Source organism: Mytilus galloprovincialis, chromosome 4, assembly GCF_965363235.1.
Source record: "Mytilus galloprovincialis chromosome 4, xbMytGall1.hap1.1, whole genome shotgun sequence".
In the NCBI taxonomy this organism is placed as follows: Eukaryota; Metazoa; Mollusca; class Bivalvia; order Mytilida; family Mytilidae; genus Mytilus; species Mytilus galloprovincialis.
The window spans coordinates 73,961,211-73,978,529 of record NC_134841.1 but is presented as its reverse complement, the minus strand read 5'-3'; the positions used below and the strand labels follow the sequence as shown (position 1 = coordinate 73,978,529).

At 31.2% G+C, this 17,319-nt stretch overlaps 2 protein-coding genes across 5 annotated transcripts in view; one reads left to right on the top strand and one right to left on the bottom strand.

Annotated features, from left to right (window-relative positions):
* Nucleotides 1-17,319, bottom strand: part of LOC143072913 (dynactin subunit 1-like) — a 57,773-nt gene that overhangs the window by 15,458 nt on the left and 24,996 nt on the right. For 3 of the 4 annotated variants that reach the window (XM_076248080.1, XM_076248083.1, XM_076248081.1), the window contains 6 exons: nt 16,047-16,178; nt 15,722-15,805; nt 14,877-14,936; nt 13,361-13,463; nt 12,766-12,798; nt 9,700-9,799 (listed from right to left, as the gene is read on the bottom strand). In XM_076248080.1, the coding sequence (XP_076104195.1) occupies nt 9,700-9,799; nt 12,766-12,798; nt 13,361-13,463; nt 14,877-14,936; nt 15,722-15,805; nt 16,047-16,178 (512 nt within the window). The remainder of the gene's footprint in view (nt 1-9,699; nt 9,800-12,765; nt 12,799-13,360; nt 13,464-14,876; nt 14,937-15,721; nt 15,806-16,046; nt 16,179-17,319) is intronic. The other variant, XM_076248082.1, reaches the window with a different exon arrangement.
* LOC143072915 (uncharacterized) lies at nt 1,572-3,552 on the top strand. The gene has a single exon (XM_076248084.1). The coding sequence runs from the start codon at nt 1,659-1,661 to the stop codon at nt 3,342-3,344; it is 1,686 nt and encodes a 561-aa protein (XP_076104199.1). The 5' UTR covers nt 1,572-1,658; the 3' UTR covers nt 3,345-3,552.

The following is a 17,319-nucleotide window of genomic DNA, read 5'->3' as shown; positions in this document are numbered from 1 at the left end:
GAAGAAAAACAACTCTTATATCCGATTACTTTGGGCCAAATTGAACAGATCAATAACCATATAATATAATATAATATAAGATTGTAAGTTAACAGTGACCTATTAATTGTGTTAAGAATACTGCTTTATCTCTTTGTTCATTCATGAATTAAGTAATGTAACTTATATCTCTTACAGTTATAATCTTCCAAATAAACTAAGATGTTAAATTTAGGTAGACAATATAGCAATGGTGTACTGACATAAGAGGTCTCTAAACACATCAGCTCCAATTGGAGGTTTGGTTAGTAGCCATATTAATTATATGTATCAGCGGGGAAAATTGAAAGCATAGAAATATAGTATTTGTCAATACACAAGCTGTTGGCATATACTATACTGTGGATTCATTTAATTTTGTGGGTATCAATTTTCGTGGATTGCTGAACACTTGCACATTCAAGGATATTTGAATTCGTGGTCTTGCCTATCTCTGTTTATATGGCCTATTGAAAATATGTTTTTTTTGAAAATTGGTATTCAACGAATAATAATGGATCCACATTATCTGATGTCATATTTAGCAAATACAATGAAGAATGACAAGCTGTTCAAAGAATGATTGACCTATTTTGGTGGAAGGTTATAATCCCCCTTGGATATTCTTCAGGTTATGTGTAATGTGTATGAGGACATTATATAATTGGATCCAGACTTTATATATGTTATTGAAGAATATGCATGCAATAGGTCATTTGTCAGTCTCACACATTTAAATAAACACATTTATACATTAAAACCAAAACATATGGTGAGGGTTTGAAAAGTATAAAATTTAAGTAAGTAAGTAAATAGTGTTTTAAAAAAGTGTTTATCCACCTCAAAATTAAACATAAAATAATATAGTCTACTTCCCTGAAATGTAGTTCAGAATGACTATAGTTGGTAGGTAACTAGGTGATAACTAGGTGACATATCTTTAATATACCAAACAGGTTGACATGGATGTTCAACAATATTCAGTTTGCCCTCCCCTTATCTCTGTTCAGAGTGACATATATCAAATAATTCCTTTTTTCATTAAACTAATAACCTTCATATGATATTAATAAATGTATAAAAACTTTGAAAAACATTTAGAAAAAGAGGGTTTTACATATCATTATTCGACCCTAATATTCTTCAATTAAAACCAAGTTTTTGTTAAGTTACATTAATATCAGATTATTTACAACGATTAAAAGGGGTTCTACAGGAATACCTGTAAACATACCTTTTATTTGGTATAACAAAGTATTACTCTATCAAGTCACTTTAAAAAATTGCTAGTCATCTAGGTTTTGCATTTGTACAGGTACGGATAATATCATACTCATGTTACAAAGTTGAACATTTATAAACAATAACTTTTTTCACTTCATTTTCAATAGAAAAAAGTAAAAAATGTATAAGATTCATTTCCTTTGTTGCTCAATTAAGATACATAATTCTTTTGCTAAGGAAGAATAATTTTATTATCAAGAAGAACTTTAAACTGTTAACACTACTGTAATAAACTTGATCAAGATATGGTACCTTAAATTGTATAAGGTACATTTAAATTTATAGATTTTATATACTTGTTCTGGTTTATTTAGTAGTCACCTGGATACAAACCAGGAAATAGAATAGCTTCAATAATGGCGTTTTCTAAATCAGTAATTAGAAGCCAGATCCCCATAAACTGTAATCTATGTGAAACTGAGAAGAATATCAAATGGAAATGCCTGACCTGTGGAGTTCTAATGTGCAGTACATGTAAAGATAAAATACATCTGAGAATTGCTAAGGATCATAAGGTAGTGGACATCAAGAATGTAGGGCTGCCTGTTGAAGAATTGGATTTTACCAATATCAAATGTAAAGAACATTCAGAACAATCTACTTGCCTTTTTTGTACAAATTGTGACAAACTGGTTTGCCCTACTTGTGTTTCCAAGGTTCACAAGAAACATGATCTAACAGAAATAAGTGATGCATATAACATAAAGATAGACAAACTGAAGAAAGGACAAAGTAAGCTGCAAAGGGAAAAATATGAAATCATTGCGACCAAGGATCAACTGAACCAGTTTCAAAAATCTGAAAATTCAAATTATGCCAAAGTAAGCACAGATATTCTTAACCATGAAAAAGTATTGAAACTAGCAGTTAAAGAACATATTGCAAAACTTAGAAATGAGTTAGACCAGAACCACAAAGCTTCTTCCAAAGTGAATGAAGAAAGTATCAAAGCCATTTCCAAAAGCGAGAGACAAATAGAGGAAAAGTATAGTGATGTTCAAGATTTCATGGATTCCACAGACATTTCTAAATTTTTCCAAAATGTCAACAAAATTGAGAAATCAACAGAACTATCCATTCCCAAGCCTGAAATATCACATAGAAAAACACTACAATTTATTCCTGGGGAGATAACTCAGTCTAACATTGGAGTTCTACAAAGTGTTGACATACCATTACCTGAAGTAAAAGTTTCTCTTGGTATTGTAAATCAATATCAGACTAATCTTCCTTTGGTTAGTTTTTTATCTCCATGTCCTGATGATTCACTGTGGATAGGTTGTACTCAAGATGAAGTGATACAGAAAGTAAAACCTGATGGGACCAGTCTAAAGACAATATCAACCTTCAACATCCAGGTATTTAGTATGGCAATACTTGCATCTGACAATCCACTTATAAAAGTAAAAGGTAAAACAAGACTAAAAATGATCAGAAGTTCCACTGGTAAAGTAACAGACAGTGTATATGAAATTCATCCTTTCCTTCCTTCAGCCATTCATATCACTAGTGGAGGTCAGGTCATAGTAGGAGGTGAAGATTATGATAATAGAAGAAGAGCAGTGTTTGTATTAAATAAGAATGGAGACCATGAAGCTGTGTATGAACATGACAAACATAATCAACCTATATTTAGTTATCCCTGCAGTATTACTACAACTAGTAATAGTAATATACATGTGGCAGACTGTGATTCAGATGAAGACAGTGGTAGAGTGGTAGTGTTAGGACAGGCAGGGGATGTAATAAACATTTATGATGGGGATACAGATATCAACAAGAAGAAACCATTCAGACCATCAGCAGTAGTCACAACACCTAGAGACAATGTCATTGTAGTTGATCCTGATACTGGTACCCTCCACATCATGAACAACTCTGGACAGCTGATTACATACATAAAGACAACAGACCATGGAATAGAAGGTGCAGGTTCCCTGGCCTTCTCTCCAACAGGACAGCTCTATATAGGATGTTCTAGAGGTGTTAGAAGTACAGCAAAGGAAGCAAAGATATATCAAGTGAATATATCAGGGTGCTAAAGTAATCCCAAAACAATAAATTGGACCACTCATATGTCAACTTTGGGTCGACCCAATTCAGTAACTTAAGCTTTATATCCCTAAAAAGAAAAAGGAAAGCTTCTTATTTTATTCATCTGTTGAAATACTGACTAATCAGACTGATCATCAAATCAATACTTGAATGCATTCTAAATCTCTATGATTACAATAAATTATGTCAACCTTGTGGTCTACCTCATTCAGTTTTATACCATCAAAACTAAAAAATACAAGGTTCAGATTTTTTAAAGTGATTTTTTTATTTCTTAAAAATAACCATATATTTTGCACAGGCTAAACTTGATTCTGCAAAGGAATACTAAAATTGCATAAAGGCATCATATATGTTGGTCTAATATGTCAGTCTGACACATTATGATTATGTATATGTACATAATGTAGTCTCTAAACTAGATCATTTGCACAAATTCGGTAACTTCCATAATACAGTGCCATTAAAAAATAAAAAGATAATATTACTTAGATGGAGAGGTTATATAAACTCTTAAAAAATATATGGAAAGGACAATCAGTTTAATAAAAATTCACTGTCAATACATGGGGATCAAATTGCAGTCAAAACTACACAGTAAAACAGCATCACTTTGTTCAATGGATTTTGATGATAATGGTATGTTTTTAGTATGTTTTTTATATCCTGTACCAAGTCAGGAATATGGCCATTGTTATATTATAATTCGTTTCTGTGTGTGTTACATTTTAACGTTGTGTTTCAGTTTTGTCGTTGTTTTCTCTTATTTTTGAGTGTGAATTCACATTACTATAAGACGTGTCACGGTACTTATCTATCCCAAATTCATGTATTTGGTTTTAATGTTATATTTGTTATTCTCATAGGATTTTGTCTAATGCTTAGTCCGTTTCTGTGTGTGTTACATTTTAATGTTGTGTCGTGGTTCTCCTCTTATATTTAATGCGTTTCCCTCAGTTTTAGTTTGTTACCCCGATTTTGTTTTTTTGTCCATGGATTTATGAGTTTTGAACAGCGGTATACTTCTGTTGCCTTTATTTATTAAATGATTTGATTTTTAAGTTCAAAAGAATAATAAGGTTTAAAAAGTTTAAAGCTATGGAAAATTATGATTTTAATTTGACAAATGTAAATATTCTGCATCACATAAATTTTATCTTGTTAAGGAAATACTAGTACATTAATGGTAATGCTGTAATCTTACAAAAATTGGGAATGTGTAGTTTAACTATCATGCCAATTTACCTGATTTGCCAAAAATATAAATCGTTAACATGAGCAATGAAAAACAATGAAAAAATGTTGATAAAAATATTGATATAAAAATCTCAAGTAATAGGTTCAAACTCCAGCTGGAAATGTTCAAATCTCCAGTTGTGACAGTACAACACTGTCGCTATATGACCTCCCATACAAGCATATTAGGTGCTGTTGTACAATTCAGTACATGTTTTGAGATTTCTGATATTTAGCCATTTTTTTGTAATAATTGTCTCTATATTAGACTGAGACCTATAAAAATAAGAAGATGCAGTATGATTGTCAATGAGACAACTATCAATCAAAGTTCAAATGAAGTGGATGCAAGCAATTATGGGCAACCAGTACAACCTTTAAGAATGAGAAAAACCAATCTGTCCGCTATAAAGGCCCAGACATGAAAAATATGCATCAATACAATTAAGAGCAGAATGCACAAAATTGAAATGTCTCGCCTGCTTTATTGACCATTTATTTTAATCTGATAGTCCTAAATATAAAATTTAACTATGAGCTTCTCATAAACTAAACATGATAAACTAGATATCATTGAGATGGGAGCCATCTCTGTGGGCCCCGCTGTGAATAAAAAATTGTATCTTTACCATAGGACATGGGTTTGTCAACTGAAATCAAAGTTTTTGACCTTGACCTTTGACCTAGGAAGATGTAAATAAATTATGACACACCCTTTGGTGTTGGTTTATAAACATGTCAAGTATAAACTTTGAAATGATAACAGTTCTCAAGATATAGAGCGGACACGATCTTTACCATAGGACATGGGGTTGTCAACTGAAACCAAAGTTTTTGACCTTAACCTTTGACCTAGGAAGTTGCACATAAATTATGACATACCCTTTGGTGTTGGTTTATATACATGTCAAGTATAAACTTTGAAATGATAACGGTTCTCAAGATATAGAGCGGACACGATCTTTACCATAGGACATGGGGTTGTCAACTGAAACCAAAGTTTTTGACCTTGACCTTTGACCTAGGAAGTTGCACATAAATTATGACATACCCTTTGGTGTTGGTTTATATACATGTCAAGTATAAACTTTGAAATGATAATGGTTCTCAAGATATAGAGCGGACACGATCTTTACAATAGGACATGGGGTTGTCAACTGAAACCAAAGTTTTTGACCTTGACCTTTGACCTAGGAAGTTGTACATAAATTATGACATACCCTCTGATATTGGTTTATATACATTTCAGGTATAAACTTTAAAATGATAACAGTTCTCAAGATATAGAGCGGACACAATCTTTACCATAGGACATGGGGTTGTCAACTGAAACCAAAGTTTTTGACCTTGAACTTTGCCCTAGGCAGTCGTTCATAAATTATGACACACCCTCTGGTGTTGGTTCATATACATGTCAAGTATAAACTTTGAAATCATAAAGGTTCTCAAGATATAGAGCGGACACGATCTTCACCACAGGACACAGGGTTGTCAACTGAAACCAAAGTTTTTTTACCTTGACCTTTGACCTAGGAAGTTGTACATACATCATGACACGCCCTCTGGTGGTGGTTAATAAACATGTAAAGTATAAAGTATGAAATCATAATGGTTCTCTAGATATGGAGCGGACACAAAGTTAAAGTGTTACGGACGGACAGACTGATCACTATAGGGCGACCCGCCTAAAGGCGGGGCCCTAAAAAATGTGGTCAAGGTCAAATAAACCAAGCCAGAAATATATGATACCTTACAATCATTACGTACACCAAATATAGTTGACCTATTGCTTATAGTTACCAAGAAACATACCAAAACATGAAAATTTTGTGTAAACCAATGAACAATGAGGTCAAGGTCAGATGAACCCTGTCAGACAGACATGTACACCGTAAGTACAATCTTTCAATGCTTTAATTATAGTTGACCTTTTGCATATAGTTTCTAAGAAACAAACGTAAATAGAAAAAACATAACATTGACCAATGAACCATAAAAATTAGATTCCTGTCAGATGATAACTGCTAGACAGTCATATACATTGTACACTTTACAATCATTCAATACATCAAATATAGTTGACCTATTGCTTACAGTTTTAGGAAAACAGACTGAAACACAACAAAAATTACATTGATAAATGAATTGTAAAAATGAGGTATTAAAGGCCAAATAAAACCTTCCAGAATGACAGATACATCAAAAATATTTCCATACACCAATTATAGGTGATCTATTGCATACAATATTAGAAAAAAGACCAAAACTCAAAAGCTTAATTTTAAATACTGAACCATATAAATGAGATCTAGATCAGATGACACCTGCCAGTAGGAGTTACACCAATTGTGGTTGACCTATAATTGCTTATAGTATCTGAGACATGGATTTGACCTAGTTCACTAATCCATGAAATGAGGTAAGGATGAGATTAAGGTCAACCAGCTGCTCCGCAGGGCGCAGCTTTATACAATCGCAGAGTTCGAACCCTGAACATTGGGCAAGTATGGACACAACATTCAAGCTTGATACAGCTCTGAATTTGGATTGTGATTAAATAGTTGACACAGGTTTCTGACACATAATGAATGTGGTCTAAGAACTTAAACTTTAAATTTTAAATTGGACATTACCTATTATGGTCCAATATCCAAAATCTAAATACATGGTTAGATTCAGCATATCAAAGAACCCCAAGAATTCAATTTTTGATGAAATCAAATAAAAGTTCAATTTTGGACCCTTTAGTCCTCAATATGGACCAATCTGATAACCGGTGTCATATGGTATTTTGAACCCCATGGTAAATTGACCCTGGGGTCAAAATACCGCTATGGTAAATTGAACCCCCCTGTATGGAAAATTGAACCCCCATGGTAAATTGACCCCCTGTGGTATATTGAACCCCCTACTATAGACCTTGAATTTCAAAAATTCAAGCTATTATAACTCCTTAACATAGTAATAATACTCCAATAAGTAGTTTGCATGTATTTAACATGATGGAAAAAATATTTTGAAAATTTTACTTTGCCATGGTATTTTGACCCCCCTGCGGTATATTGAACCCCCTACTAAAGACCTTGAATTTCCAAAAATCTGGCAATTCTAACTCTTTTATGTAGTTAGAATTCACCAATAAGTAGTTTGTATGTATTTAATATACTGGAAAAGATATTTTGAAAATTTTACTTAGCCATGGTATATTGACCCCTCTGCAGTATATTGAACCCCCTACTATAGACCTTGAATTTCAAAAATTCAAGCTATTCTAAATCCTTAACATAGTTATATTACTCCAATAAGTAGTTTGTATGTATTTAATATACTGGAAAAGATATTTTGAAAATTTTACTTAGCCATGGTATTTTGACCCCCCTGCGGTATATTGAACCCCCTACTATAGACCTTGAATTTTAAAAATTCAAGCTATTCTAACTCCTTAACATAGTTATAATACTCCAATAAGTAGTTTGTATGTATTTAATATACTGGAAAAGATATTCTGAAAATTTTACTTAGCCATGGTATTTTGACCCCCCTGCGGTATATTGAACCCCTACTATAGACCTTGAATTTCAAAAATTCAAGCTATTCTAACTCCTTGACATAGTTATATTACTCCAATAAGTGGTTTGTATGTATTAAACATGCTGGAAAAGATATTTTGAAAATTTTGCTTAGCCATGGTATTTTGACCCCCTGCGGCATATTGAACCCCCTAATTAAAACCACGAATAAAAAAAAAATAGTAGCCAATAAATTGTAAATTAGATTATATGCAATACTATTTATCAAAAACAGGGGGGTTCAAAATACCATATGTGAAAAATGACCCAGGGGTCAAAATACCATGAGGTTTAATGACCCCCGGGTCATTTTACTGCATGGTAATTTGACCCCATGTTCACTTTTTAGGGGGTTCAAAATACCATATGACACCGGGCCCAAACATCAAAAATCTAAATACATACATATACAATTTTTGTTGAAATCAAACAAAGTTTAATTTTGGACCAACTTGAAAACTGGGCCTATCATCAAAAATCTAAATACAGGTTTATTCAGCATATCAAAGAACCCCAAGGATTAAATTTTTGTTGATATCAAACAAAGTTTAATTTTGGACCACGATTTGGACAAACTTGAAAACTGGGCCCATAATAAAAAATATAAGTTCATGTTTAGATACAGCATATCAAAAAAACCCAAAAATTCAATTTTTGTTGAAATCAAACAAAGTTTAATTTTGGACCCCAATTTGGACCAACTTGAAAACTGGGCCAATAATAAAAAATCTAAGTACATGTTTAGATTCAGCATATCAAAGAACCCCAAAAATTAAGTTTTTGTTAAAATCAAACTTAGTTTAATTTTGGACCCTTTGGACCTTAATGTAGACCAATTTGAAAATGGGACCAAAAATTAAGAATCTACATACACAGTTAGATTCGGCATAGCAAAGAACCCCAATTATTCAATTTTTGATGAATTCAAACAAAGTTTAATTTTGGACCCTTTGGGCCCCTTATTCTTAAACTGTTGGGACTAAAACTCCCAAAATCAATCCCTACCTTCCTTTTCTGGTCATAAACGTTGTGTTTAAATTTCATAGATTTCTATTTTCTTATACTAAAGTTATAGTGCAGAACCAAAAGTCTTTGGATGCCGACGACGCCAACGTGATACCAATATACGACCAAAAAATTTTCAATTTTTGCGGTCGTATAAAAACTGGAATGCATGACAACTGATGAACCCAATATCCTCATTTTTTTCCAGTGGACGAGTCTAAAAAGTTTTTGACATGTGTGTTGAAACTTATTTTCGTACGACGTTTTTACATTTTTTTCTTTATCAGTTTTTGTGTTTGAAGATAATTAATCACCAAGTTTCCTGAGAGATATTTTTTTCTTTTTTTTTCTGATCGATTGACCCAACTTTTTCATGGGTAAAATCCGTAAACCAACAAATTAAAATAAAACCTGGCCTTACATAAAATATAAGATAGGGATATGAAGCAAAATATTGAAATTCTACTAATCTTGCATAATTTTACCAGTTAGAGGGTCATTCAATTGAGTACTTTTAAATTATATAATATACCTTAAAGTATCATAGGGTCCGTTATCTTCTTTACCATACACTTTGTCTGTAGCTTGGTAAGCTATCTCTTCTATCTTTTTAGGGAGCAATCCTTCAGTATCTGCAAATAATTTATATAATTGGAAATATAATTCAAAGATGTACATTGTACCATTTTATGTCAAAGCTTCTCAAATGATTCAAAATTCATAAGGTTTTTAACTTAGGAAAAATCAGTCTGTTATAATACTAATTTCAAATAAACACACATATACAAGGAACAAAAAATGTGATTTTTCAAACAATGTATCAGCTTTCAACAAAAACTGCTTATATCCTTAGAATTTTTAATCTGTGATTTCATGATGCAGGGGACAGTTTTCAAAACATGAATTAAAATCATATTCTAGCAAGTGGTTTATTGAATAAATAATTTAAAATGTCTGTTTAAAGAGATGTTTGCACATTTTTTTGGTAACTATATCCTGGAAAAAGAACTTATCTTCCGTCCATTTAATTTGAAAACATTCATTCATGGTAGATGACATAAATACAAAATTTTTCAAAGTTGAGAATATAGATAGTGCGTATTCAGTTTGTCTTTGTGATTATTTTCTTTAAATGTTTTTATTTCTTATATAGCTTTGTTAGAAAGGAGAAACATATGTTACCATCTATCTTGCCTCTTTTTTATCAGTATATTCCATAAAATAGGGATGTATTACCAGTTTACATTATTGTTTAAAATATGAAACTTTTAATAACTCTACACTTCTTATCTTTTTGATAAATTAACTTCTACACATACATGTACAGAAAGTAAAGAAAGTTTAAGTATCACACCACTCATTTCAAAATTCATGCCAGTATTAGTTACATAAAAAGAAAACATTCCATTCTATATTAAAATGTTATCTTACTAATTGTCACTATCATATTAAATTCACTGTAAAGAATTTAAAATTCAGCCTACCAAATAGGCAAAACAGTTAGAACAATATGCCTGTTTAGTGAAATTTATCACAGCTTATCAGTCGTTCCATAGAAATATTTCTCTGGTATACAATTTAGGTAACACAAGGAAATTTAAAGTACCGATATTGATAAACATTTTCAAATACAACTAGGCTCCAAGGCGGTTGTAACAATCATGTGGCTTTTATGCCTAACACTGATTCAACATAAAACTAGCATTTAAATAGTTGCCTTGCCAAGTTTATTTTTCTCAGTTTTACTGCATTTAAAATGCATTTAAGACGGGGAAAAGTTTTCATAGCAAAAATATTGAGATTTTGAGTATAGGACAACAAATTTACATGTCTATGGATAAAAGACAAATACTGTAGCTTTCTTACAATCGATTATCGATGATAACATTACTCTAGGTGATTCCAGTAGCTTATATTAACCCTCTAGAATATTTCAGCTAAAAGTGCCATTACTTTTCTAGCTGTGTCAACAGTTAATTGCTCATTATTAATACAGTAAGCTGCTCAATGATTATTCAAATATCCAATTCTATTTAAAAGCACCACAAATTACCCGGTGGTTTAAGCCAATTGAGCCTCCATGATAATGCTACTGTATCTAATACAAGCAGATAATTGGGTATTTAATGTACATTAAACAAAATACATTCATGAATATATACTGTTTAAATGATTATTTTAAAGTATATAGTTTTATGGTACTCGAAAGTTAGTAAAATGTGGGTGTTTGTTCAAAAATTTTAATTTGCATGTTGATTTATCTCAAACATTATTAGTCCTCCATAACAAAAATTTTCCATCATTATTTGTCCTTGTTAAATAATTATCATGAAGTAATAAGAAACAATCAAGTTTCATACAGCTCGAGACTCGACACACATGTAAACATAGTCACATAAATATGAAATAGGTCTATCAAATTGTACAATAATTCCACTGTTATACATGTATGTTAATTCTTATTTCATTGTTGAGGTCATGGCAACCATAATGTTTGTATACATGTATTAGCCAGTTTCATGATGTCTCCATATCATATTGAAGTCATCAGTATCAAATGTTAATTTCATAGGGTTTATTCATGTGTATAATCAGTCATTCACTAAAAAACTTAACTTGACTTTATTCTGTTTGTGAATGAGTTTTGTTTGATTTAACATTTTAAATAATCTCCTTCAAAATAACGTTTATTTCTTTAATATCATATGACATCAACAGAGCAATCCTATGATTCAGAAATATCTAATTTGCAAACCTAAAAGTAAACAAAATCTAACATCATAAGTTTTAACTAGTATAACAAAAACTGAACATTTTGAACTATTTCTAACTTATATTATGGTTTGATTATTGGTTTCTATTGTATATTTTTACACAACATGAAATGATGCAAGATGGTTCATAAAATATATGCAGATGAGATATAAATGATATAAAAAAAATATGAAGGTAATCTGACTGCAAGTATATGTCTGAAAAAATAAAATTAAAGCCATAAGCAAGGACAAGCCATGCCAAAAAATAATCAAACCCACATGATTCATACATAAATGAAAAGGAAACATTGCCACTGAATGCTATCTTCATTCTCTTCAATTGTGAGAAATTAGATAATTTCTTGAAGTATAGAAGGTTAGTGGTTGAAAAGAAAACCAGAAATGTAAAATTCAAATGGAGTTATTAAAATTTGTCAATTTGTTACCCATGCAGTTGGAAAAGAGGATAATTCATGCTTTTTACTGTCATTTATTGTAAAGTTTCTTTAAATCAAAAGAACTTCGACTATTTTCATAACAGAAATCTACTATTTCAGAATTTACTGATGCAATTATAAATTGCCAAATGTATGTTTATACTTATTACTGCTTTTAATACACATAATTTAACAAAAAATCTACAAGTAACATAATAAAGAAATGCGTCAAATTTTGGTCTCTTGTGGACAGTTGTCTCATTGGCATTCATACCACATCTTCTTTTTTATATATCTTGAACTTTTCCAGTCTGTTTTAAATTAAAAATAAAGTGAACAAAAGATACTATTTAATTTTCACATGTTTTAAGAGGAGCATTCAGCAGCAATATATCATTCCTTTACCCTTTTTGATGTTCTCTATGTCCATTCTTCCACCTGGTAGAAAGCAGGGTTCACACATTATAGCAACAAAAATGTACAAAGGCAAATAAAATTCTGGTCTGTTATATAAAAACTTTTTATGAAAATATGCATTTTTCATGATTTTTTCAAACACATTTTTTATATGTATTCATAACATAATCTGATATGATACAAGTGTCATTTTTATATTGAAACTTAATCAATCCTATGAATTGCAAAACTTTAGAATCAATGGCTGTTATAAATGATAAATTCATAGAACTTTTAATTTATGATAAATGCCTACCACTCAATATCATAGGAGCTAGCCACTACAGTATAGAATATTGTATGCAGTTATGATTAATTGTAACAAAATTCTGATCATGCTGGATATTTCACTGAAAAAGATCTAAAAACCTTTTCTCCTTGAATTTGTTGTTGATTTTGTAAATGATCACAAACAACAAAAAGACCATGAGTACTATATGTAGTTCTGTTTATATATTTATTGAACTAAAGATAGACCAATGCATACTATGTTATCCTGGTTATGTTTGTATTATACTGAGGATTAATTACAAGCATATTTTACCTGTCAGTAAAGCAGCTTGTTGCATGGCCCCTGCAGCTGTATACTGTAATGATCTTACTACATGGGTGATATTCTTTCCTGCTTCAGACAATAAAGTTTGTATCTGAAATATTATAATCAAAGGTATTAAAAATTTCTGTAAATATCATAATATACAATACAGATACCAAGTTGAAATAGATTTGAAAGGAGTTTTTTGGCCTCAAATTTCAGGTTCTTCTAACAAAAGATTTTGGACACTTTTTAAACACTTAAGTGTCTATAACAATTGACTCGATTAATTTATGTGAAAGATATCAACTGATTTACTCATTAAAAACGCTCCGATTCAAGCTTTAATATGATAAATCTATCACATATGCCAAAAAACGTCACTTTTCAGATGTTTTTTGTCAAAAATAAAAGTGGCCACATCCGTGTTCATCCTCAACCTTTATATATGTTATGTATTGACATAAAATACAACTTACATTTCAATATTATGAATGAACACGAATGCGGCCACTTTCATTTAAGATGGAAACCGTCTAAAATTTAACTAAAATGCTAAAATTATGAAGATTTCGGTAATTTAGCATGACTTAATGATGCTAGTACCCGATATATGTGCATTGTTTTATCACAAACAGCCCCTGTAATTCAGTGGTTGTCGTTTGTTTATGTGTTACATATTTGTTTTTCGTTCATTTTTTTACATAAATAAGGCCTTTAGTTTTCTCGTTTGAATTGTTTTACAATGTCTTATCGGGGCCTATTATAGCTGACTATGCGGTATGGGCTTTGCTCATTGTTGAAGGCCCTACGGTGACCTATAGTTGTTAATGTCTGTGTCATTTTGGTCTTTTGTGGATAGTTGTCTCATTAGCAATCATACCACATCTTCTTTTTTACATATTTATGTAGCAGAAGCATTCTTCTTTCCAATAAATAGCATAAAGATTACATATTCACAATTTTGTAAAACTGCTATATTTTGGGGCCAAAAAGGGGTCTTACTGAACCTACCGGGTACTCCTTTATTCAAATTGTTGAAGTACCTAATATTGAATTATTTTAGAACCTAACTGCACAACCTCAATCTGTTATTATCTTTGCATCTATATTTATATGGTGAAATGTGGTTTAAATGAAGACAGTAATTCTTAAATTCATCAACTCAACATCATATACTGGGTATATTATTATGTACTTAAATGAGAAGCTGTATCTTTTAGTTAACTCTTCCTCCTCCTTTTCATGTAAAATTATCTAATCTTCAATAAGAACTAACACTAGAATCAATTTTCTCAACCCCCTTTTGTAAATCAGCATGATTTTAAGTATTGTTTTCTATCCTGAAGACGGTGCCCTAGGCACCAAAACATGTCAATCTCAATAAATTACTGGAAGATTCCTTAAAGTGTGTTGTTATAGGACCTTCTACATAAAACATCTTTATTGAAAGCCTTGAACATTTTTAATTCAATAAACGAAGTCTGATTTATCCAAATAGCACTGTAAACTAAACAATTTGTACCTCCTTTCCAAAGTTTAAAGGTGTCGCTGGGCCTGTCTTTTGTGGTAATCTTCTCTTTATCTACAAAGAAAAATATTTTTTCAATCATATTTTAATCCTAGAACTATTCAATTAAATAATGCAAAAGTTCAAACTTTAACACAATATACAAAGTAGAACTTTACAGATAGTTAAATGTTTGATAAATGAATCAAATTAATGGGGAATGTGATTATGCCCCCACTTGCAAATTATGTAAAGTTATAAATGGACATAACTGAAGAACAGTAAAAGTGATGCTACCTAAATTTGTACTTGATCTGATTTTTGTGGTAATAAGTATTGTGTATATGTTTCATAAAATTTGGTTGGGGCAAACTTAAGTTAGAGAACAGAAATCAAAAATTTGTAATTTTTCTATTTGTAAAGGGGCATAACTCTTGAACAATAAAAATGACACCCCCAAAATTCAAACATGATTTGTATTTTGTGGTAATAAGCATTGTGTATAAATTACAAAACATTTGGTTGAGGCTAACTTAAGGTAGAAAAAACGAATAATTCGACACTCCATTTGTAAAGGGGCATAACTCTAGAGGTTAAAGTAACACCCCCAAAATTTAAACTTGATCTGTATTTTGTGGTGATAAGCATTGTGTATCAGTTTCATAGCATTTGGTTGAGGCAAACTAAAGTTAGAGAATGGAAACCAACTTTGGGATGTACATACGAAAGTACATACGTACAGATGGACAAGGGTAAAACTTGATGACCCCTCTGCTACTGCAGGGGTATAAAAATGTGAGTTAATATCAAGGTAAATTAAGTTAATAGGAAATGTTTAAACATGTAACAAAAATGTCAACCTTTCTTGCACAAGTTCTGCTATCATTACAACATGTTTCCAAATCTCTCATCAAGATAGATATTTCTGTTTGTTCCTGTCCAGCCTGTAAATATTCAAAGAAAAGATGTTAAAAAGATGAATGAAGCAATCAAAAGATAATATGTAAGTCCTTATTAAATTAATATGAGCACATAAGTCACCTTTAAACATAAATAAACATAAATAAAACATCATCAAACTATTTTCATACAACATACATATATAGTATACCACAAATTATTCTTCGATATTGTTTTTATATTCAAAGGAACATTTTAAAAACCAAAGTTTATGTTTATCTGTACCTGAAGCAGTACTCTTAGTCGTGCTATATCAGTCGATATACAGTCACATGCATTTGTTGTCATTCTGATTTTATCAGCCATCATAGAAGTACAGTCAACTTTCTCTGAAGACAGATGGACAGTGTACAGTTGCTAAAAAAAGGAAATCAATATAATAAATATAATATGAAATATCAAACTTATGAAGAAAATTGACAAATTGACAAAAAATAAATTGGTAAAAACTTTTAATACAAAAAATATTTGAAATTGTTGGTACAGTCAGTTCCCTTTTATTATAATGAGTTGCTGGTTTCCTATAAACTTGATAGCCAAGAAATTGGAATACTGAAATGTTGAATGAAACCCTTACCAATCAACCTTAAGATTAATTTAGAAGAAATAGGTAACACTAAATAAATACACGATCCCTGAATGGTTGGTTCTATCGCCATATATTTTTTATGCTGCAATATATGAGCTGAGACGAATAGACATCAACCTTATGCAAGTGCACATATTCATGTACATGATTTTAATTGATTTTGGAGCATTCAGATACCAAATATTAATGCATGTTGGTCTGCTTTGTACAGTTCAACTAGTATAAAAAAGAAGATGTGGTATGATTGCCAATGAGACAACTATCCACAAAAGACCAAAATGACACAGACATTAACAACTAAATGTCAATGTACGTCCTTCAACAATGAGCCAAGCCCATACATAACGACTCAATTTTAAAACAATTACAGACATTCCGTAGAAATATTTTCAACTCGAATATGTTAACAGATATAGACAATAACTGTTTAGTGTCTTTAAATATCAGCTGTATTTGTACGAGGCTAGGAAACAAGGTGTATGCGAGCTTTCAGCGAGCTACTACACCTGTTTCGAGCCGAGTACAAATACAGCTGATATTTAAAGACACTAAACAGTTATTATCTTTATCCTGCAATAAATTCTGTATATTGTTTGTGTTTTAAAAGACACAAAAACAAACATATTTAGTATTTATTTTCGATTTGTAATCCCTTGAGGCCCGCGTAGTAATATCAAAATCACACATTACGCTGAAGACAGGTTCGCGAAAAAAGAATCTTGAATGGTCAACAATAATACATCGCTCAAGGTGAATAATTATCTATTTTAACATAACAACTTATTTCAACAGTAAAAACAAATAACAAAACATTGTCAAATTTGAAACAGAAGTGTACGAGTTGTCCTACGCTTTCAGACTTGAAATTCACTAAACATGCATGCTGAAAAGACAAGGTCTATTTTGTAA

Bases quoted from the DNA above. Each gene is read 5' to 3' on its own strand.
- LOC143072915 (XM_076248084.1), top strand. From the start codon at position 1,659: ATGGCGTTTTCTAAATCAGTAATTAGAAGCCAGATCCCCATAAACTGT.